The sequence below is a fragment of the Oncorhynchus kisutch genome, linkage group LG8, assembly GCF_002021735.2.
Source record: "Oncorhynchus kisutch isolate 150728-3 linkage group LG8, Okis_V2, whole genome shotgun sequence".
Classification (NCBI taxonomy): Eukaryota; Metazoa; Chordata; class Actinopteri; order Salmoniformes; family Salmonidae; genus Oncorhynchus; species Oncorhynchus kisutch.
This window is the reverse complement of record NC_034181.2, coordinates 35,680,084-35,704,958: the sequence shown is the minus strand read 5'-3', so window position 1 is coordinate 35,704,958 and position 24,875 is coordinate 35,680,084. Positions and strand designations below refer to the sequence as shown.

General features: G+C 42.4%; 2 protein-coding genes across 4 annotated transcripts in view; both read right to left on the bottom strand.

Moving 5' to 3' along the window:
- LOC109895776 (adenosine receptor A2b) lies at positions 1-6,441 on the bottom strand. 2 transcript variants are annotated; one of them, XM_020489758.2, is made up of 3 exons: positions 6,229-6,441; positions 3,362-4,030; positions 1-1,977 (listed from the first exon to the last, which is right to left on the bottom strand). In XM_020489758.2, exons 2-3 carry the CDS (start codon positions 3,694-3,696, stop codon positions 969-971), a joined length of 1,344 nt encoding a protein of 447 aa, XP_020345347.1. In that variant the 5' UTR covers positions 3,697-4,030; positions 6,229-6,441; the 3' UTR covers positions 1-968. The 2 variants fall into 2 exon arrangements, with proteins under 2 accessions (XP_020345347.1, XP_031686071.1); XM_031830211.1 differs by lacking the exon at positions 6,229-6,441 and adding an exon at positions 5,842-6,140.
- A 2,036-nt stretch (positions 6,442-8,477) lies between these two features.
- The window catches only part of LOC109895777 (cytospin-A), a 32,928-nt gene continuing 16,530 nt past the window's right edge, over positions 8,478-24,875 (bottom strand). The window contains exons 10-16 of one of the 2 annotated variants that reach the window (XM_020489760.2): positions 21,024-21,114; positions 20,227-20,322; positions 19,869-20,010; positions 19,585-19,687; positions 15,958-16,074; positions 15,023-15,082; positions 8,478-11,771 (exon numbers count right to left, since the gene is read on the bottom strand). In XM_020489760.2, coding sequence (XP_020345349.1) covers positions 11,682-11,771; positions 15,023-15,082; positions 15,958-16,074; positions 19,585-19,687; positions 19,869-20,010; positions 20,227-20,322; positions 21,024-21,114 — 699 coding nt within the window. In that variant the 3' untranslated portion in view covers positions 8,478-11,681. The remainder of the gene's footprint in view (positions 11,772-15,022; positions 15,083-15,957; positions 16,075-19,584; positions 19,688-19,868; positions 20,011-20,226; positions 20,323-21,023; positions 21,115-24,875) is intronic. The other variant, XM_020489761.2, reaches the window with a different exon arrangement.

Sequence of the window (24,875 nt, the reverse complement as noted above, 5' to 3'; positions counted from 1 at the left end):
TTTACTTAAAAAATATATTTATTTTTGGACAGGAGGTATTGCTGCATGCATTGCATCCGAAATGTGAGAATGCACAGAATGCCATAGATATGTAACACTTGCGAGAGAGTCATTTTAGTAAAAAATATAAGGTGTATGTCATTATTTATTTGTACCATTTAATTGTCTGTGATATCTGAAGGATCTGCACAGGTTTGTGCTACTGACAGTTAGACAAGTTGAAAGAAGTGTAATGTAGAGAAAGTGCACAGTGATAGATTAGTAGATCCTCCTCAAAATAGTTTAAAACCATTATCATTGAAAAACTCTTAGCGAGGCAGATTTAAGCTTTGTTGCATTCATACATTTGCAAGATCATAAACCTGAACGTTTAAAGGAAATGCACTCTCATCACGTCCATCTATATGGGACACAAACATGCTAAATCAATGAAGTAGTACGGTCCCCTTATCACACGCTTGAAACATCCCTGCCATCCCCATATACACAAGAGTAATCCAATCACGTCGATGTTATTTCTTTAGGGCAAAGAACAAGAGCCAATTGTGAAGCTTCAGATCTAAGCACCACATGACGTCGCAGACCAAGAGAATAAACATCACAAACAGAATCACATTGAACCATTCAAGTCACATTTCTGCTATAAATAACTACAACACATTTTTGCTTCAAGAAGCTGAAAGGTCCAATTGAAATGGTGCATATACAGTTTGTTTTGTATGGCTGCCTTTGTGTAGAAGCTCGGCTCCACTATTAGAATCCCTGCTGATAGAATGCCTCCATTAGGCCATCTAGATAACATGCGATACATCCAAACTCTGATCCTCAGCTTGTGAGCCTGCCTACCCAGTAATCTACCATTACACTCAGAGCTGACTCCCCAAAAATAAGAGCATCTGAGTAATTTCACACAGAAGGCCAGGTGTTAAGGGATCCTTAGTAGATGTCTGGCACCAATTCTGTATCCATCAGGACACCCCAGAAAGCTTGGTGAAGCAGGTTTTATGTTTATAGAACAGTGATTTGACCTGGACAGGGGAGAGATCCTGCCTGTCCTTTACTTCTTCCATCTCCGGTCCTTTAGGAGACTGCTGGTGGTCCCCATACTGCAGGGGATGACATAAGGGTTGTGTCTGGGTCTGTATGAGAGGCTGTGGCAGAGGGGGGCTCACATTGTGATTGTGGAAACTAATCACAGAAAGAGGGTGGTTGTGAATGGGCGCTGAGGTCAGAACGGCCCCTGCAGGTGTGACATGGCTCTCACAGCTACAGGTGTTGTGCTCGGTGTGGAGGTCGAAGCTGAGGCAGTTGGCCTTAACCCTCACTGAGCCACAGACCTTGTTGTGGGTGGTGGTGCGAGTGCTGCCGCCACTCTCAAACAGCTGCCGGCGGTGGAGGCCCAGGATGTGGCGGCGGATGATCCTCCTGAAGGTGTGACGGAACTCCCGGATGCGGTATGCATAGATGAAGGGGTTGACCACCGAGTTGCCGTGGGAGAGGATGATGGCCACGTATATTATCCAGAGGGGTGGGCGGGCACACTGAGGGCAGAACAGGGTGAAGCAGTTGATGATGTGCAGTGGCAGCCAGCAGATGGCAAACAGGCCCACGATGATGGCCAGCGACTTGGCCGCCTGGACCTCCTTCTGCAGGGTGGAGTGGGACTTCCCCCCGTGGACAGCCTTCAGTTCTATGAGCTTCAGCTGATGCCGAGCTGCCATGAAGATCTGCAGGTAGATGACCAGCATGAGCAGCAGAGGCATCAGCACACAGGCGAAGAAGTTAAAGTAGACCATGTAGTCCATGACAACCACCTCTTCAAACAGACACTCCATCAGGCCTGGGGAGCAGGTGCTGTTGGGGCGCTCAGTGGACTTGTTCCAGCCCAACATCGGGGTCAGGCCGATGATGATGGACAGCACCCAGCAGACAGCAATGATCCCCTTGGCACGCTGGCCTGTCACCAGGCTATTGTACCTGTGGGAACAAAAAAGATATGGACTCTGTTAGTAAGACACACAATCTCTGGGGGTTTTTCCCTCCCCAATTGGTAGTTATAGTCTTGTCCCATCGCTGCAACTCCCCTACGGACTCGGAAGAGGCGAAGGTCGAGAGCCATGCGAAACACAAGCCGCGTTGCTTCTTGACACAATGCTCGATTAACCCGGAAGCCAGCCGCACCAATGTGTCGGAGGAAACACCGTCGAGCTGGCGACCGAGGTCAGCTGGCAGGCGCCCGGCCCGCCACAAGGAGTCACTAGAGAGCAATGGGACAAAGAAATCCCAGCTGGCCAAACCATCTCCAAACCCGGACAACACTGGGCCAATTGTGTGCCGCCTCATGGGTCTCCCGGTTACGGCTGGCTGTGACACAGCCTGGGATCGAACCCGGGTCTGTAGTGATGCCTCAAGCCTTAGACCACTGCGCCACTCTGGAGGCAAACATGCTCTGTTGGCTTGGGGAGCATGAGTTGTCTCTCTGGAGGGTTAGATTCTCCCAGAGGTTAAGGGATAGTGAGTTAAATATTAAACATTATAATAGGCATATCATTCACACACTCTTTCTTTATGGGAAAACATCTCGTTTAAGTAATAAAATAGATGCTTAAAAACAAAATGTTAGCATTTGGAAGGAACGTCTATTTTGAGTGTGTCTGTCAGTCAGTGTGAGAGAGCAGCTAAGCTATTTGGCCTATTTCTGCCACATTCTCAAGATGTTAAAGTTCAAAGGTTAGCTATGAGAGATACAGGAACACAGCCCTAAACTCAGAACAACAAACTATCTTGGATGCAATAAGTCTGCACACACTATCAAAAACGCGTATAAGTAATTACTGATTATTAATCCATTTTAAGGCATAATGTCATTTATATTTGTTTACTAGGAAAATAAACAAGTTGTCTAAACGGATAACGTTTTTGACATGTGTATAGTTCTGAAGAGGGGTCATGGTCTGTATAAACTCGTAGTCAAAGGAGATTCCACTTATATCTGGATCCACTGAGGAAATCAAAAAAGCTCATCTGGCCATTTGGGCTAAAGATTTCAAGTTCATTCAAAAATAGCACGATCCTCTGCTGCTCTATTCTGAAAATAACTCTCACAGGTTTTAAGATTTACTTCAGATTTCTTTTTTGCTATTTGCTACTGGCAAAACTACACAATGTACCTGAAACCCGGGTATGCAAAAATCAATCAATAACCCTATACAACCTCATAGGGTACATTGAAAATCTTTACAAAGCCTAATGTCTAACCGCTTTGTCCGTAATTGGGTCTGAACTCTCAGAGAGGAAAACAGCATGACGGCAGCAACATGTTACCACATTCTCTGTTATGTTCATACAATGTTGAACTGACCTGAGCGGTATCGTGATGGCGATGTAACGGTCTATGGCGATGGCCAGCAGGCTGAAGATGGAGCTCTGGGTGAGCACCAGCACAAAGCAAGCAATGAAGAGGCAGCCATAGAAGTTGGAGCAGAAGCCAGTGCTGATGATGATGGCGAAGGGGATACCCAGCACTCCCACAGCAATGTCTGCCACCGCCAGGGACACCACAAAGAAGTTGGTGATGTTCTGCAGGTTGCTGTTGAGGCAGACCGCCCAGCAGACCAGCACATTGCCCAGCACGGATAGTATGGCGATCAGCAGTTCCAGCACAATGTAGATGACAGAGGAAGCATCGTTCAGCATGGTGAGAGGAGCAGCGAGGTCACTGAGGAGGAAGGAGGACCACTCTCCTCAAGGTCCATAGCTGCAGGCTGGTAGCGGTGGCCTCACCCTGTAGGGCTTAACTCACTGCCTGGGACTATGGCTGAGCTCTCCAAACACAGAGACCACTTCACCTTAAAGCCTCTTAGAAGTCCCACAGTTGGTGGTCAGAGAAGCAGTCCAACCTTCTGTTATTTTATCTGTTGTCCTGTCTGGTGCTCTCCTCTCAAGTTCTTCCCCTCACTGTTGCACAATTTAGCATGAAACTCCAATGGGGCTGAGACTGAGCCAGGAAGCGATCACAAGTGTCATACCACTGCAGATAAAGGGAAGAAAGAGTGAATAGTGGAAGTGCTGAATGCAGAATTGCAGAATTGCAGAAAATACCAATGAATATTACAATGATAATTTCCATCAAATATTAACCACGTTTGAAGTCAAACAATAAATATGACGGTGTATTATCTGACATGATACACTGGAATTTCCAATGTAGCAAGTAAAATACACTGTAAAGTAACAATTTCAGTGTTTACTTTACATTGACTGTACTGTATTCCCCATAAAACTGCTGTTCATCATCATTCATACTCGATCGAAAACCAACATCAAGATCTGAAATAGTCACCCCAGTAAAGTACCTGGGCAACTGCAGTGTTCATGTTAACACATGATAACTGGCTTCCCACCAATTCTTCTTTACCCCATTAACAACAGTCACTGAACTGTAAACCAGGGGTCAGGGGAAATGTAACCAGCATCAGAATGACACGATGGTGTTATGGAGCTACTATCCCAGTGAGTTAAATGTCAGCTGTACCAGAGTGAGGAAACAATATGCTTCAGGGACTGGAATGTTCTATATGTCCCCATGAGATTGCCCAACCCCTGCCTGATAAGGGGAGAGGAGTCTTGAAGACATCCAGAGAAATATTCACTTAATGAGGTTATGAGAACACCAAACTAATCATTTTGATTTTGTTAGATGGGTGTCGTCATGCTCAAGACAAAAAAATAAGGAAAAACAATTCAAGTAGTGCAGTGTGTGATTTGAGAATACAGCAGGCATACTATACACTCGACAATTGTTTTAAATTAGGTCTAATTTGTCAATCAACTGAGGTCACTGTGCAACACTGAATTCCCTGGAATTGTATGTGAGAGTGAAGAGGTTTCCAAGCTCCTTCCGTACAGAACTCTCATCATGTTTATGGAGGAGAATTCCCACGGTGAAGCCAAGGATGTTTTCGAAGGTTACTCATTGTTTCAGGAGATAGCAGCTGTGCTGGAACTGAAAGGCTTTTGCTCTCAGAAACATTTCCCTTTTGGTGGGACTGAGGTTTTTCTCCCGACCCATCTCAGTCACTGTATACGTTTCCATACTGTTTTAACTTTATCACACACATACAGTATATGGTGCAAAAATAGGCGGATGCAAACTGTATGTATGTAGTCATAGTGTAGTACTCTGTAGGAAAACCCCTTTGACAATGCAGAATGCCTCATATGGCTACATGAGAAAGGAAGAATCATAATTATGTTCACCATCACACAGACCGAGTCACAAGTGAAGGTGCAAAGAGGTACATTTAATATAGAGGTTACAACTGAATTAGAAGTGATATCTCAATGTGAACCGTGTGTCTGTGACCCTGTCCCAGTCACCTTACAACAGCTAGGTAATAACACGGTATTTCAGTTGTCCTCTTTGACAGCACTTGAGGGGCATGAATAGTCAATCATGTTAAATGCATTTATATTCCATCCTGAAATGTTTCTCAACAGTTGTAGCCAACAAGACTTCTGAGAGTATTCTGCTCAACAGTGGGTCCTGGTGGTTGGATGTAAACCAAAGGGGTGTATTCGAAGTGCATTGATATCTCAATTGAAAGGTACTGTATGTTTCAGATTGACACAAATGTAAAGGAATTCAAATAATGTCCATGAATAGAAACCAACTGAGCATACAGGGCCTTAATAAATGCACATAAACACCTTAATGTACTGTTTGCCCAGAAAACACTTTAGTAGATTACCTGGAAAAGTCTAATCATTGTGGTAAAACCTGCTACATCCTGTTCACATGTGGAAACCTATACCTGGCAAACCCATAAACATTATCCTTACCAGAAAGTGACAGTATTATTCCCTAGCTCTCTCGTCTCCCTCCTGTAACTCCCTATCAAAAAAGGGGAGTAGACCAGAACATACAACGGAATTTGTGTAAATACAATGTCTAGAAATCGATAAAGTAATTCCAAACACTCCCCAAATTGTACCGAGCACAATTGTCCATAAAAGAAACTTGGCATAGGCTACTGTCCACTTTCTGCATACCTGGCTGAACATTATTTTGATCGCATCAGGATCAATAACTGTTGTGTAAACTTTCAAAATATTTAATTAGGCTATTCATTAATTGGATTTAAATAAAATACTCTAAATAGAAATACAAACCCTTGGACTTTTATCTAATGCTATTCTAATCCTATTTTCAATTTCTAAAAAACGTACCTTTTCAATATATCCCTCGACGTGTCTTATTCCAAATGAATCACAACCTAATCGAAATAGTTTGCATCATGCCAATAAACATCGCTCGAATAAAATAATTCACATTATAGGCCTACGTTTTAAGTGGCGTAAAATAGAACGCGCGTTGTAAAGGATCATAGCTGGGAAACGTAATCTGATAGGCAATTTGTGCGCTCCCACTGTTTGACTACTGATGCTTAAACCGATTCTCCTCGGTTCAATATCGCACAGGCGGACCAGACTGACACGTGACCCCAGCAGCACAACATAGGATAATAGTCAAATGCTTTTGGGGACTTGGGCAGAAAAAGCTGACATCAATCAACTGAGGCCAAGAGGACAATCTCGGAGTTTATTTCAATAAGATTTATTTTTCACAAAAGCATGTGTAAGGTGTCAATTCACGCGGTTATTTGAGATTTTCTGAGATGAGCCTATTCAATAAATAAATTATGAAACGTTGAAGAAAAACATAATTGTTCCAATAAATGTTTAAGAAAAAAGGGATTTGTACAGTGCATGTTCTAAATTTAAATGTGCGGGTTAATGGCGCTCATGCAGCATTTGCAGTGATACGGCCTCTGCAGAATTCAGTGCATTCATACTTCTTGCGCTAAGGCAGAGCTGTTGAGCAGAACTGTTGTGATGGAAGTTGTCAACGAAGTGAGTTTGTGTTTATACAGGACCTGCTGCTCCCACCTACCGTCAACCAACCATGTCAATGTAGACCTATAAGGTGCCCTCCGCTTTGTTACAACATTTGGGAGGCGCATGGCAATTCGGTATGGAGCTCAATTTGGCCTCTGCATGCATCCAGAGGCTCTGCGTCACACATATGGAGTCTCCTACCACATTTTCAGATCAAGCATAAATGGACTTTTAGGGTAGGGGTGCAGGCCTTCACTTCATCACATATAGTCTGGCGTTGTAGAAGGGTTAAAGCCAATTTATGCTTGATCTGAAAATGTGGTTGGAGGCTCCATCTCAAAGGAAATGCTGTAATGGCCACTGCAGAAAAACATATTTACCATGCATTGCCTTAAATGAGCAACTGGGGGTGAGTTCAGGTGAACAAAAACTGACCCCCACATCCCTAACATAGGAAGAAAAAAAAAGAAAAAAGTTTGGGCTGATTTGTTATTCAGAATAAAACACATGGAAGGGAATGCATTGTGATTGAGCTCTTCATCTGGTATACACTGTAAAACCTATCTTCCCCTCTGCTAATATTTGTCATGTTAGCAATAGACTTTACAGGCTATGGACTTCATCTTTGACATTTCAACAGATATTACCCCAAGACTTGGGAATGAGATCACTGGCTAAAGTTCACATTCGATTGTGCGTATTGGAAATATTCAGGTCTTAAATCAGAATATTTTTTCATCTCCATATTATCCTCTTCACTTGGGTTGTATTGTGTGCAAGCTAAAATAATACACCATTACTGGGGGGTGGGGGGGGGTCACTTTGATATGAATCCCAAGTCTTTACAATGAAATATAAATGTTTCTTTGTTAAAACCTTCAAATCATCATCTGTTCAACAGTTACCAAACAGTTCATAGAGAAACAGCTTATTCAGGTGAATCTGGGTATTATCACATCATTCCACATTTTAGAGTGGCCTTTACTGTCCCCAGCCCAAGGTGCACCTGTGTAATGATTATGCTGTTTAATCTGCTTCTTGATATGCCACACCTGTCAGGTGGATGGATTAGTTTGGCACAGGATAAATGCTCACTAACAGGAATGTAAACACATTTGTGCACAAAAATGAAGAGAAATAAGCTTTTGGTGCATGTGTAACATTTCTGGGATCTTATATTTCAGCTCATGAAAAATGGGACCAACACTTTACATGTTGCGTTTATATTTTTGTTCAGTGTATATCGCTCCTTATCAGAACAAAGGCTTCTGCTGTATTCCAAATACCACAGGCTAGCGGACTGAATTAAACACTTCATTCATCACAATCTAATTTGATCTAAATTATCCCAGTAGTTTTAATATGCCCTAGCCCGACAGAGTAGAGTTAATATTAGTGTTGCCTGTTTCACAAGCAAGGAATGTTTTTTGTTTATCAGTGCCTTCATTCACTTTAGACCAGTAATCTGATAATACATTCAGGGCAACAGTTAAATCATAGCCTCTTACTCTATAAAAAGGGGGATATGACTGAATTAACCACATGGCAAATTAATTTATGCCTTCACAAAACATAACACATTCCTGTTGCAATGATTCTTTAATATTACTGGTCTGCAAAACAAAACAATATAAATACAGATAAGCCTTTAATTTTTTTTACCGAATTGTTGATTATCATAATGTGCATTTGGCTTACTTCCCTACACCATACTCTTGATATTATCATTACCCAATCAACAGGATACATTTTGATTCAAGACACTCCATTGGAAATTCATATTGTGGCAATCATGACTTAGAGACAGAATGAGACAAAAGGAAACATGGGTCTCTTGGCCTCCTTATTACCAAGTAAAACTCTGGCAAGAATGACATATATTTGTAGGCAAAAGGCACCATTAATAAGAACCAAAAGAAAGCAGCTTAGAAAAACCTTTCAAGTAAACAGAATGAACCTCTAACGGACCCGTAAAAATAAAAACATGCTTTAAAGTTCTTTTCACATTTTTTTTTTGTGAAGTAGTGTAGAAAGAAACAGAAGAAAATGCAGAGCGAAATACAGAAGCCATGGAAAATATGAGCAACTTATTGAATGAAATCAAGCAAAATCAGACCAATGTTCTTCAGTGGTGAATGATATGTCAAGATGGTATCATCCTGATATTTTAACACATTGTATTATCTAATAGGTCAACTACATTCTGTCTACACTGTACAGTTGAGTAGAATGTTAGGGCAAGGTTTCAGTCCTCATTAGATCACAACATGAAGGACCACTTATCAATACCAATGTCCATTGGAACATGATCAAGAGATTCCATTTTTAACACTTGGCAAGATGTAGCTTCACATAATAGAATAATTGCAGACCAACTAGTGTTTGGATCCAATGCAAATCAAATTTAAGACAGGGTTGCAGTATAGCAATGGGAATCATAAATAGACGAGTTAGCGTTGACATACCGTGCTCACTGTTCAATAGTAAATATCGTACATGATAATGATAACAGTCACAGCACATGCGCTCTCACAAATGAGTGTTTATCCATACAATAGACCACCAACACAACATTTAACCGCCCAGTCTTACTCTCCAACCACACTGATCGACACAAAAAAAACGAGCAATTGTGTTTCAAGTTGTGCTTTGTCAAACACCATGCAGTGCACCTGTACAGGTGGTGGGAAGGTGGCTTGGCAAGCAGACAGGCGCAAATGTGCTTTTAAATATATTCAGAAAAATGTTGTCCCTACAAAGTTATGGTCACATGCGAGTGTGTTAGATCATAGACGTAAGGGGGCCTAAGCCTAAAATGCTACACCAACGAGGGAGTATCGATTGCATACTGTACCATTCTGAAATGATACAGGAGTGTGGTTGGGACCACATGAAAGGCAAATCGTCATCATACATTATGAGTTTAGGAGAGACATCAGTGCAGCAGTGTGATGAAAAGTCATAGATTCACATTATATGAAGTTTACATTAACATTTGTAACACTTGCATCACTACACTCCGAGGTGGATTAAACCATGCTAATTAACCCACACAAACTTCAATAAGCAGAGGCTCAATAACATAACACAGTCATTCTTCATTCCAATATCTTTCTTGGTGACTATGTAAACTACATAGAATTGATTTACACATGATTAGTGTTAGTACAGCTTTATCAATAAAGTCAATTGGGTGGCAAATGATAATACGAAGAAAGCTCAAATATAAAATGTACCATTGAGTTCCTTGTGCATCTCTTGTAGTTAGTATCCCCCCCCCCCCTTATCAAGTCACAGAGTTAGGTTTCACACACAATAACTTAGTCATTGTTGAGCTCAGAGGGTCTAATAACAGACAAATCTTACAGTTCAAGACAACTGGACTGTGACCAATCTTGGGAGTTTCAGTCTGCTGTTGGTGGAAGTAATGTGTCAAAACGAACAATGTGTTAATACATTTGGCTCCAGCAGCAAAACGGATGCGTTCTGCATCTGAAAAAAACTCTTCCCCTATCATGATTGATGACAACAACAAGAGAACATCCAACCCTGAGACTCAACATGCTGGGGAAACATTTACCACAATCAAATCACTAAGAGCTAGGACTTTTTTGTAAGTCTAGCCCTGGACTTCACATAGATAGGACACTTGAGCAAGTTACTTTTTTGGTTCAGGATTAAGACAGTTCTATTTGAGAAAACCATCACTGAGAGACATTGTGTTGGTTCTGTATAGCCTATTGTTTTCTATGAGTTGGTCTCTGTTAGCAAAACAAATGATGTTAACGTAGCAATGATCACTCTCCTAAAAATAGTCCAAAAGCACATCAAATTGTAACTTGAATCTTACAGGTGACCAAGAGAGCACCTGACAGCGTTTCCCTTATGATGTAGCTAGTGTTCATAGAACTGCAGAATCACTTCTAAAAAGCTTCACTTAGATTCCTCCAAAGCTGCTTTGAAAGCATGGAGCATTGAAACGTTTCATTTGAGCAATGCTCCAACTGTCTCTTAGTAAACCTCCAGCGATGTAAATCAAACAGGCACTTAATCCATAATAGAAGAGGCCCCTTCACAAAGTGTTCAATGGGGCAGGAAGACAATGGAGCAAAAAATGCCTTGGCTGATTTCCATAGAAAATTTGTCCCATGATTCCTAGGGTGGACACACTGCACACTGGGTATGGTTTGGCTTAAACATTTGGGATAACCACTTGGTTAGAAGAATCAAAGCCAGGTGCAAGGCACAAAGGCTGGGATAGTCTGTAGCATGTTCCAATTCTGGTCAATGAGAGTAGAGCTAGTAGATCTGCAGGCTCTTATCGTAGCTCAGATCATACTGGTTTAACCAGACAATCTGCACTGAGGATCACCTCAAATGGGTTATCCAGTAATGGATAAGAGTAAAAATAGCATCCCAAACAGAGCAGGCCCTGAACAGGTGCTTGAAGAGCCCTTAGGCTGTGTTCATCACACTAAACGTGTCAGTGAAAAATGTTCATCATAGAAATATCCATGATTAGCTTTAGGAAGTCAACTTTAGGAAGTCAACAGTGAGCTTATTTCTACGTTTCTTATGGTGACTCAAACTAGAAGGCGTCTAGACGAGAGACAGAGCGGCCGGTGTGCGGCATGGCTGGGTGTTGGGGTGAAGGGTGGCTCAGTGAAGTGAGGCATAACAGCTGAGTTGAATGTCGAGTTGAAGTGTTGGAGGTGCGCTCAGGTCAGAGGAGCTAGCAGGCTGGACTGCAGTTTGTGCTTGCCATGTTGGGTGGAGAGATCACATCAGGTCTCAAAGTACTTGTAGATTGCTGTAACATAGGTCATCACACTCTGCCAGTCTGGTCTCTCAGTACTGGCCATCTCATTGAGGTCCTGCAAAACAGAGAATGAGACCAGGTTGAATAAACAGGGTCTTTGTTATTAAGATACATTATGCCTAGAAAAAAACACACACACACACACACACACACACACACACACACACACACACACACACACAGCCTTGCGAAAGTATTCGGCCCCCTTGAACTTTGCGACCTTTTGCCACATTTCAGGCTTCAAACATAAAGATATAAAACTGTATTTTTTTGGTGAAGAATCAACAACAAGTGGGACACAATCATGAAGTGGAACGACATTTATTGGATATTTCAAACTTTTTTAACAAATCAAAAACTGAAAAATTGGGCGTGCAAAATTATTCAGCACCCTTAAGTTAATAATTTGTAGCGCCACCTTTTGCTGCGATTACAGCTGTAAGTCGCTTGGGGTATGTCTCTATCAGTTTTGCACATCGAGAGACTGACATTTTTTCCCATTCCTCCTTGCATAACAGCTCGAGCTCAGTGAGGTTGGATGGAGAGCATTTGTGAACAGCAGTTTTCAGTTCTTTCCACAGATTCTCGATTGGATTCACGTCTGGACTTTGACTTGGCCATTCTAACACCTGGATATGTTTATTTTTGAACTATTCCATTGTAGATTTTGCTTTATGTTGTGGATCATTGTCTTGTTGGAAGACAAATCTCTGTCCCAGTCTCAGGTCTTTTGCAGACTCCATCAGGTTTTCTTCCAGAATGGTCCTCTATTTGGCTCCATCCATCTTCCCATCAATTTTAACCATCTTCCCTGTCCCTGCTGAAGAAAAGCAGGCCCAAACCATGATGCTGCCACCACCATGTTTGACAGTGGGGATGGTGTGTTCAGGCTGATGGGCTGTGTTGCTTTTACGCCAAACATAATGTTTTGCATTGTTGCCAAAAAGTTCAATTTTAGTTTCATCTGACCAGAGCACCTTCTTCCACATGTTTGGTGTGTCTCCCAGGTGGCTTGTGGCAAACTTTAAACAACACTTTTTATGGATATCTTTAAGAAATGGCTTTCTTCTTGCCACTCTTCCATAAAGGCCAGATTTGTGCAATATACGACTGATTGTTGTCCTATGGACAGAGTCTCCCACCTCAGCTGTAGATCTCTGCAGTTCATCCAGAGTGATCATGGGCCTCTTGGCTGCATCTCTGATCAGTCTTCTCCTTGTATGAGCTGAAAGTTTAGAGGGATGGCCAGGTCTTGGTAGATTTGCAGTGGTCTGATACTCCTTCCATTTCAATATTATCGCTTGCACAGTGCTCCTTGGGATGTTTAAAGCTTGGGAAATGTTTTTGTATCCAAATCCGGCTTTAAACTTCTTCACAACAGTATCTCGGACCTGCCTGGTGTGTTCCTTGTTCTTCATGATGCTCTCTGCACTTTTAACGGACCTCTGAGACTATCACAGTGCAGGTGCATTTATACGGAGACTTGATTACACACAGGTGGATTGTATTTATCATCATTAGTCATTTAGGTCAACATTGGATCATTCAGAGATCCTCACTGAACTTCTGGAGAGAGTTTGCTGCACTGAAAGTAAAGGGGCTGAATAATTTTGCACGCCCAATTTTTCAGTTTTTGATTTGTTAAAAAAGTTTGAAATATCCAATAAATGTCATTCCACTTCATGATTGTGTCCCACTTGTTGTTGATTCTTCACAAAAAAATAGTTTTATATCTTTATGTTTGAAGCCTGAAATGTGGCAAAAGGTCGCAAAGTTCAAGGGGGCCGAATACTTTCGCAAGGCACTGTACATATACACACACAGTGGGGCAAAAAAGTATTTAGTCAGCCACCAATTGTGCAAGTTCTCCCACTTAAAAAGATGAGAGAGGCCTGTAATTTTCATCATAGGTACACTTCCAACTATGACAGACAAAATTTGGAAAAAAATCCAGAAAATCACATTGTAGGATTTGTAATGAATTTATTAGCAAATTATGGTGGAAAATAAGTATTTGGTCACCTACAAACAAGCAAGATTTCTGGCTCTCACAGATCTGTAACTTCTTCTTTAAGAGGCTCCTCTGTCCTCCACTCGTTACCTGTATTAATGGCACCTGTTTGAACTTGTTATCAGTATAAAAGACACCTGTCCACAACCTCAAACAGTCACACTCCAAACTCCACTATGGCCAAGACCAAAGAGCTGTCAAAGGACACCAGAAACAAAATTGTAGACCTGCACCAGGCTGGGAAGACTGAATCTGCAATAGGTAAGCAGCTTGGTTTGAAGAAATCAACTGTGGGAGCAATTATTAGGAAATGGAAGACATACAAGACCACTGAATCTCCCTCGATCTGGGGCTCCACGCAAGATCTCACCCCATGGGGTCAAAATGATCACAAGAACGGTGAGCAAAAATCCCAGAACCACACGGGGGGACCTAGTGAATGACCTGCAGAGAGCTGGGACGAAAGTAACAAAGCCTACCATCAGTAACACACTACGCCGCCAGGGACTCAAATCCTGCAGTGCCAGACGTGTCCCCCTGCTTAAGCCAGTACATGTCCAGGCCCGTCTGAAGTTTGCTAGAGAGCATTTGGATGATCCAGAAGAAGATTGGGAGAATGTCATATGGTCAGATGAAACCAAAATATAACTTTTTGGTAAAAACTCATCTCGTCGTGTTTGGAGGACAAAGAATGCTGAGTTGCATCCAAATAACACCATACCTACTGTGAAGCATGGGGGTGGAAACATCATGCTTTGGGGCTGTTTTTCTGCAAAGGGACCAGGACGACTGATCCGTGTAAAGGAAAGAATGAATGGGGCCATGTATCGTGAGATTTTGAGTGAAAACCTCCTTCCATCAATCAGCAAGGGCATTGAAGATGAAACGTGGCTGGGTCTTTCAGCATGACAATGATCCCAAACACACCACCCGGGCAACGAAGGAGTGGCTTCGTAAGAAGCATTTCAAAGTCCTGGAGTGGCCTAGCCAGTCTCTAGATCTCAACCCCATAAAAAATCTTTGGAGAGAGTTGAAAGTCTGTGTTGCCCAGCAACAGCCCCAAAACATCACTGCTCTAGAGGAGATCTGCATGGAGGAATGGGCCAAAATACCAGCAACAGTGTGTGAAAACCTTGTGAAGACTTACAGCAAACATTTGACCTCTGTCATTGCCAACAAAGGGTATATAACAAAGTATTGAGATAAACTTTTGTTATTGACCAAATACTTATTTTCCACCATAATTTGCTAATAAATAAATTAAAAATCCTACAAATCCTTCACTTGAATCTTACCAGAGTGGACTTGATCCCCACACTCTCTGCAGCCTGGAAGGCTAGTGTGAAATTACGCCTCTAAAGATCGGGAGACAAAAACACACAATCACACACTATAAAGCTCCCTGATGACAGATTGAGACAACTGTAAAAGATTAAACAATAGCTAGGTTTCCATCCAATTGGCAACAGATTTCCATGCAAATATATTCTAAAATCTGCATTAAAAACAATGTGCATTTTCCCACCAGAGATGTTTCCATCAAACTGACTTGTTGCAGATAAAAGGCTGTGCTTGATGATGCAGTGCAGATAAAAATGACGTTTGCAGTTAAGTTCCCATGTACCCAATAAAAAAACGTTAGTTATATGGGTTTCCATTGCAATTTAAACCACGTAAACTTGCATAATCTGGTTTTGGCACATGCTCTCTAGACTTCGCTGATAAAGTGGACAGGGGGGTGACTATATGATGAGATATGGATGAGCACAATGTCATTTTATTTGATAATTGGTAGCCAAGAACCGATCATCATGTCACCAGAATTCTAAATAATAGCCTACCCTCGATATTGACCCTATTGGGAATTAGCATGAATATAACTTATTTCATCTACCTATAAGCATTTAATGCTTTTCCCAGTCGTGGTGGTAGGCCCATATCATTACGTGACTCCAAGTTCACTTCAATATGATGGTTATTAAGTCAATATTTGGCATTTCCACGGACGTTTCTCAAATAATTATACTCACACAAAAAGATCCCACCATGTCGAACAAACCAATCATCTGTCGAAAATGTATGAAATTGTACCGACTTCCTGCTTCCATGAGCCCTGTCGTGACTTTTTCTGATCAGGTAATTATTTCACATGTAATGGTTGGATAGAAACCCGGTTACAATTCTATGACACATTGTTACTTATCATCACTACAGTAGGAAATCGGCTTGCCTTTTCCTGGCTGGTGAGCTCCTGGTAGGGGATGTGAGCAGGCAGGTAGGTGTGGAGCACAGCGCAGAACGCAAGGCCGTCATTCCAGCTGCTGCTGAAGTTTGTTATGTCAATGTTCTGCCAGAAAGAGGGGAAATATTTTTTATTGTATTGCAAAGGTACAGTGTAAAGACATGTAGGGTTCAGAAGTGTAGTGTATTGATAATCCAATAGATACTGGGTCCCAGACATCGGTCCTAAAAACACCTTGTTGGGCCTCCTGAGTGGAACAGCGGTCTAAGGCACGGCATCGCAGTGCTAGAGGCATCACTACAGATCCGGGTTCGAGACCGGGAGACCCATGAGGCGGCGCACAACTGGACCAGCATCGTCCGTTTTAGGGGAAGGTTTGGCCTGCCGGGATGTCCTTGTCCCATGGCGCTCTAGCAACTCCTGTGGTGGGCCGGGCACATGCTCGCTGACACAGTCGACAGTTGGATGGTGTTCACGCCGACACATTGGTGCGGGTGGCTTCCAGGTTAAGCGACTAGTGTGTCAAGAAGCTTGACAGGGTCAAGTCGCCTCTACCGAGTCCATAAGGGAGTTGCAGCGATGGGACAAGACTGGAATTACCAATTGGATATAATAATTTAAAAAACAACATAATAAAACCAACTTGTTGTTTCATCTTCCTACTAGTTTCAAGTTTTATTAGTCGTATGTACGGGATACACAGTATGTATGAGATACACAGTATGTACGGGATACACATAGTATACACTTTCCAACCAAATGCTTACTTGCAGGTTCCTTCTCCACAATGCAACAATAAGAAATAATAAAAGATAAGAACACGAACAAAGTAAAGTATCCTTCCTGTTTGGCCCTGTCCGGGGGTATCATCGGATGGGGCCACAGTGTCTCCTGACCCCTCCTGTCTCAGCCTCCAGTATTTATGCTGCAGTTGTTTACGTGTCGGGGGGCTATGGTCAGTTTGTTATATCTGGAGTACTTCTCCTGTCTTATCCGGTGTCCTGTGTGAATTTAAGTATGCTCTCTCTAATTCTCTTTCTTTCTTTCTCTCGGAGGACCTGAGCCCTAGGACCAAGCCTCAGGACTACCTGGCATGATGACTCCTTGCTGTCCCCAGTCCACCTGGCCGTGCTGCTGCTTCAGTTTCAACTGTTCTGCCTGCGGCTATGGAATCCTGACCTGTTCACCGGACGTGCTACCTGTCCCAGACCTGCTGTTTTCAAATCTCTAGAGACAGCAGGAGTGGTAGAGATACTCTTAATGATCGGCTATGAAAAGCCAACTGACATTTACTCCTGAGGTGCTGACTTGCTGCACCCTCAACAACTACTGTGATTATTATTATTTGACCATGCTGGTAATTTAAGAACATTTGAACATCTTGACCATGTTCTGTTATAATCTCCACCCGGCACAGCCAGAAGAGGACTGGCCACCCCTCATAGCCTGGTTCCTCTCTAGGTTTCTTCCTAGGTTTTGGCCTTTCTAGGGAGTTTTTCCTAGCCACCGTGCTTCTACACTCGCATTGCTTGCTGTTTGGGGTTTTAGGCTGGGTTTCTGTACAGCACTTTGAGATATCCGCTGATGTACAAAGGGCTATATAAATACATTTGATTTGATTTAAAATGGCTCAGTTGAATAGAAAGCATTTTAGCATAATTATATTACAGGAAGGCACCATTTATAGTCTGTTATTTAGAAGTGTTTTGGCAAGGGGAGATTTGGGGGCAAATGTTAAAATTGTGCAGCATTTAACAATCATAATAAGAGTCTGGTAGCAGCAGTTGAGATGTGTGTGTAGCATGAATGTACACTGAGTATACCAAAGTACACAAAGAATGTACACCGAGTATACCCCCCCACACATTTTGCCCTCAGAAGAGCCTCAATTCATCATGGCATGGACTCTACAAGGTGTCAAAAGCGTTCCACAGGGATGCTGGCCCATGTTGACACCAATGCTTCCCACATTTGTGTCAAATTGTCTGGATGTCCTTTGGGTGGTGGATCATTCTTGATACACAAGGGAAACTGTTGAGCGTGAAAAACACAGCAGCGCTGCATTTCTTGACACAAACCGGTGCGCCTGGTACAAGCATGTGGTCAGTCCAGTTCAAGTGTTCAGCAGTCTGATGGCTTGTAGTTAGAAACTGTATCTGAGCCTGTTGGTATCAGACCTAATGCTCCGATACCGCCTGCCCGACGCTAAGCAAGTGAACAGCTCATGGCTGGGGTGTGTGGGGTCCTTGATGATGCTGCGGGCCTTTCTCAGGTTAAATTTCGAGTACATGTCCTGGATGGGTGGAAGTACGGTCTCAGTGATGTGCTGGCTGGGCCGTCTTCACCAGCCGCTGGAGGGCCTTGCGGTCGTGGATGTAGCATTTCATGTACCAGGCCGTGATGCAACCGGTCAGGACGCTCTCGATGGTGCAGCGATAGTATTTGGAGAGGACCCGGGGTGGCATGACGAATTTCGTTCAGCCATCTTGGGAAGTAGAGACGCTGTTGCGTCCTCTTGACAAGAGTGGTGAGGTTGTTGGTCCCCGTCATGTCCTCTGTGATATGGACTCAGAAGAACTTCAAACTGCTTACTCTCTTGACTGCAGTCCCGTTGATGTGGACCGGGCCATGTTCCCTCCTCTGCTTCCTGAGGTCAACAATCAACTCCTTTGTTTTACTGACGGTTGAGGGAGAGGTTGTTGTGGCCATACTGTCAGAAATAAACTGGCTTGTTTTCCTCACGAACAAACACTGTTTTATCAGAATGACCAAGTTTCTCTGAAGGAAGAGGTCATAAAGATTGAGTGGAGTATGATGTGTCTACTCAGATTCATTTGACAGGAGGATCTCGTAACACCACATCGTAATCCTGGCAGGATTGCTTACTCAGCAAGAGCAACATTTCAAACAACAGAAGAACCCCCCCTAAAAAACAAAGCTGGTTTGTTTCCATCCCACTATAGTGTGAATCCCCAATGTATTGAATCTCATTGCCCTCCTCTCAGCCAGGGCAATTCACAGCTTTTCTGACAGGCAGTTGGCACGACATGTGTAACATTTGGAGCACTTCCTGGAGAACCATGACGACCAGTCACTCTCTGCACTAGGACCAAGACCATAAAAAAAAGGCTGTTTCAATATGACAGAGTGAGTCTTAAAAACGTGTCCTAAAAAGCAAATTCAACCAATAAATAAAGTTTTCAAAGTAGCCAAATGTTTATTCCCTCTGTGGATGACTTTTGAAGCCGTTCCCAGGCACTGTTGGTCCAGTCACATGCTTTAGAGTGGGAGAGGAAACGTAAGGACAACACAATAAACTGACAACAGTCCTCATGACAACATCTACAATAGTTTACGACTTGAGAGGGGAGCATAAAGGATGCGCTGACGTAGGTGTCGGAGAGGGGCTTTTAAAAAACAATTAACTGAACTAGACCTCTGAAGGAATAACGGACATTCTGACAAAGTTATTGAATTAGATTGTCACTCCAGATAGTTGAGCTTATAAAAACCCCCACCAGAGTCTCACTATTGAGAAAATAAATCCTCATCAACAGAGAGCGACCCGAGAGGTGAAATGACCTGACTGGTCTGTTCTGACTGAACAACATATACCTGGTAACCCTCAGTCTTCTTCTGGCACCACTTGAGCAGTGCGTTCCTCTTGGACCCCCCATACTCCCGGGCCAGCGCTGAGAGGGGGTCCTTCCGCTCCTCTCTGAACACACCACATTGGAGAGGACAGAGAATCATTTGAATTAACACACATATTCAGACTCCATTGACCAGCTAGTCCACAAAGCCCATTTGGTATAGTCAAAATATTGTTTAAAACATAAAAAGGACTTAGTGGATTAGTATGTATCGTATCAAAGGCATGGAGCTGATGAGGGTTTTACCGGAGGCGGCTGCGTGCGGTGGGGGTGACAGAGGCGGTGGGGGAGGACAGGGAGGAAGCAGAGGCCATGGCCATCAGAGAGGAGGAGCCACCTTCAGGTGCAGAGATGTCCCTCTTCATCTCCTCACTGCTCCTGCGGGACACTGGCCACCACACAAACAGACAGAGATACAGGGTGAGTGACCCGTCTTCACTGCCAGCGACAACATACGTTCCCAAATGTTTATTTATTTACATTTTGAATTTTTTATAAATGTCGTTGAATTCTTTCTCAAAATGCATTTAATTTTACTGGCAACCATTTAAAAGAATTATAGATCTATTTCAAGGCCTATTCATATGTCCATGATTTGTGATACCTGAGATGGCCATGGCCTTTGATGAGTCCATGTTGGACACCCTCTGGAGAGCAGAGGCAGGGCGGCTGGCAGAGGAGCCCCTGAGAAGATGCTCTGCTGTGGAGGGAAGAGGATAGTGACAGGATGAAACACACAAACATTATGACAACCCCACAACCAAAGTGAGGAAACAGAAACATTGCATTGAAATAAAGTGACTTCATATTCCCTTCAAAATGTTAGTTTAAGCAAGAGGGATTTTTTTCTTCCTCTTATACTCAAGGGATCCAAGTAACATTCCAGGTCCTGGAACTGTCAAGTACCATTGAATGAGGTTAAAAAACAACAGGGACATTTAACTAAACATCGGAGGGCATGACCATTATAGCACGTTCACATTCCAGGCCCTGGAACTCACTAGAATATGTATGACAACATTTATGGGGGAGGCCAGTCACTGGGACACCACACTTTCTATGGTGTTTTATTAAACCCACACATCAAAGTCAAGTGAAGCTCTGCTGACTCCATGCTCGCCTCCTTAGTGGCTAAAGACACCCATCCCACTGCTTTGGGCGCAAAGCACCACCAAACTTAAAAATGACAAATATATCCACATACTGTATTGCCCAACACAGACAGACTTAATACTAGGAGGAGCTAAGATGTCTAATATGAAATTGTGTTATATCTGCAGCCATTTTCCTCCTTTATGAGTGACTGTGACGGAGTACTCCTCTCTCATTTTATTCATGAGGGACCGAATGAGATCCAGATATGGAGCTCTGCTGTCAGTGTTGGTGTTTCTGCGGACTCACCTGGCATGCTGATGTCTGCGTAGCTGGGCCTTTTGTCACTCAGAGAGGAGAGGGGTTTGGGTGCAGAGATGGACCCAGTTATGGAGTGTCTCTGAAATAGACCAACAATCATTGGATTAAAACTCGCTCACATACATACAAAATCAGGGATTTTCTGCCATTGTAATACTTGGGCAGTCAGTCTAAGCATTTTTCAAAAAGTCAAATACTGTAATTTTTTAAATTACAAATAATAAAGGTCTAGAAAGCAGATATAAAGTATGTAGAAAAGATAATGAATCTATATTTAAAAATAATATAATGTTTGAGAAAAATATTATATAAAAGCCAGACAATCAGGGAGAATTGTGTATTCAATTTGTTATTATTTTTGAGTACACAGCATTGCCATGGCAAAATGCATAGAATTTTAGCAAAATAGCTTTAAAACCAAAATGTTATTTTAGAGCCATGACTGAATATGTAGAATCGCAGGAAATTAGGTTTAAAGCTGCAGCATTTTTCTCACAGCTCCATGGAGAAATATTGTAGAATTGCAGGAAAATGGAGCAAAAATGCAAACACTTTCTCTACACCGACAAGATGGGGGCCTCTAAAATGTAGCCGCTCTGATGAGCCGACCATGCTCATTGCCACACCCACCACATAAACCCCTTTTTTTATCCAAAAACCTCCTGAAAATGTCTTCACAATTCCTATAGAAGTAGCCTACTATGTGTAATTTCTGAAAAAAATGCCCAGGTCGAGGAGGCCATTCTGACCGCAGCACCAGCAGCCAGGAATTGGCAATAATCTTGTGACTGCAGAGGAGGATAGATGAGAAAAAGCAGGACAGAAGACTTGAAACCTGTCTAGGAAAAAGAAAAACCAATCTCTCCCTGAACTTTGCCCCTTTCATATGAGAAGATCTGATACTCTGCTTAAATAATGTATATAAAATATCCAATGCTCAGATTTGCCCCTCTGTCCACAGTATTACATGGAATGACTGAATTTGTCCTTATACTCTATTGCAGTGGTATTCAAACGTTTTCAGCAGGGACACCATTTTCTTTGGACAGAATTTCTGGGGACCCCATTGTTTCTCCAAGTTCTCTTGCAACCTCACCCCACATCTAATGACAACTTTTTTTTTTTACAACAAATAACCTTCAAATCATTGCATTTTCATCCCTTATCAAAATGAAAAGAAACCAATAAATACATTTAGCAAAATTGTATTTTTCAAATGATCTTTCTCAAATGTACATTGTCCCATACAATAATTTGCACCCGAAACCTTCCAGCTTTGTAGGCTAACTTTCCTTACTATCTTACAGTACTGGCTTACAGCTGAAGCTTACATCAATTCACTACACTATTACTAATATGATAATATGCAACACCATAAAGAAAAATATTGCTGATTTTAAAGCTGATTGTCACCAAAAACTTCATTCATTCACTTAATCTACCGCACCCAATCCCAAATGGACCCCGAAATCGAACACCCTATTCACTCGTGGAGATCTGAGAGGATTTGATTGGTATAAGCAATACAGTGAAATGTCCACCTAGCCTAGGTGGAACTATTACCATATTGCTTACACCGGTCAAATCCTTTCAGATCTCCACGAGTACATAGGGTGTAGGGCTTAGGGGTCCATTTGGGATTCGGACAAGATCATCTTTGCTCGAGCCTCGAACTGAGTGTTTGTGTGAATCAAATCACATTTTATTTGTCATATGCTTCGTAAACAACAAGTGTAGACTAACAGTGAAATGCTTACGTCATGGGCCTTAAAGAGACAGCGCACACTTATATAAGAAGATACTGCTTCTTCTATGCAAATGGTGTTGATCAGTACAATAAAATAAGTCCCAAATGGAAGGGAAACAGATTGTTTTTAATCTGTAGCCACATGAAATCAGCCAAAATAAGATCAAATACTCCATGCATGCACACAGTCCTATTGAATATGTATTCACCTGTATAGTAAAATAGGCCTAGACTACATCTTGATTTACCCAGATTATCAATAGACTAGAGATTTAACATTCAAATAAATGATTACCATTATGTTGTTATGTAGTTAGATTGGTAAAGAACTAAATCAAATTGATTGTATGATTATATAATTGATTCATTAATGATTTGATTTGATAATTTGATTTTTTAATTCATTTTTTAAATAGAACATTTCAAATGTAATGATATTTAACTCAAAAGATCTGTCTGGATCAAGTGCCACTCTACGACATTGGCTAATACGATTAATTTCCCCCACCGTGGTATCGAGTATCGTGATACAAAACTTGGAATCGGTATCTAAGTCAAGATTCTGTTATCGTGACAACACTACATTGCAGGTTCATGAAAAATGTGTTAGAGGCAAACAGCTGACATGTTTGAAAAAACATGTGAGAGTTTTAAAACATGAGAATGAATCTTTGGGTCATATGGATAATTTGGATGCACTAAGTCACTATGGATAAGAGCATCTGCTAAATTACCAAAATGTAAATTAAGGGAAAGTGAGGTAACGGAATTAGAGCTATGGGACATAGTCTCAAACAACTCAATCTCTCATGGTCTGTGTATGAGGCAAGCCCGGAGACTGTCAACTGTGACAAAGTGCCAGAGGAAGAGGAGGAAGTGATATCTGTGGAGTAATGGAGGTCTATAAACACTGTGAATATAGGACAGCTCTTGACCCGATGGTCACAATAACTCTTTCACTACTGCACCGCTCCCTGACCTAGTCAGCACAGACAACAATTCCTTGCCATACTGCTCTGGCAGTTCGGAAAGTATTCAGACCCCTTGACCTTTTCCACATTTTGTTACGTTACAGCCTTATTCTAAAATGGATTCAATTCTTGTTGTTTTCTTTCTCATCAATCTACACAAAATACCCCATAATGACAAAGCAAAAACAGGTTTATATACATTTTTTCAAATTTCTTAAAGACAAACAACTGAAATACCACATTTACATAAGCAGCGATTACCGCCTCAAGTCTTCTTGGATACAATCTTGGCACACCTGTATTTGAGGAGTTTCTCCCATTCTTCTCTGCAGATCCTCTCAAACTTGGATAGGGAGCATCGCTGCACAGCTATTTTCAGGTCTCTCCAGAGATGTTCGATCGGGATCAAGTCCGGGCCACTCAAGAACATTCAGAGACTTGTCCCAAAGCCACTCATGTGTTGTCTTGGTGTCTGCTTAGGGTTTTTGTCCTGTTGGAAGGTGAACCTTCCCCCAAGTCTGAGGTCCTGAGCAGGTTTTCATCAAGGATCTCTCTGTACTTTGCTCCATTCATCTTTCCCTCAATCCTGACTAGTCTCCCACTCCCTGCCGCTGAAAAACATCCCCACAGCTTGATGCGGTCACCACCATGCTTCACCGTAGGGATGGTGCCAGGTTACCTCCAGATGTGACACTTGGCATTCAGGCAATCTTGGTTTCATCAGACAAGAGAATCTTGTTTCTCATGGCCAGAGTCCTTTAGGTGCCTTTTGGCAACTCCAAGGTGGCTGTCATGTGCCTTTTACTGAGGAGTGGCTTCCGTCTGGCCACTCTACCATAAAGGCCTGATTGGTGGGGTGCTGCAGAGATGGTTGTTCTTCTGGAAGGTTCTCCTATCTCCACAGAGGAACTCTGGAGCTCTGTCAGAGTGACCATCGGGTTCTTGGTCAACTCCCAGAACAAGGCCCTCCTCCCCCGATTGTTCAGTTTGGCCGGGCGGCAATCTCTAGGAAGAGTCTTGGTGGTTCTAAACTTCTTCCATTTAAGAATGATGGAGGCCACAATGTTTTTGGGGATCTTCAATGCTGCAGACATATTTTGGTACCCTTCCGCAGATCTGTGC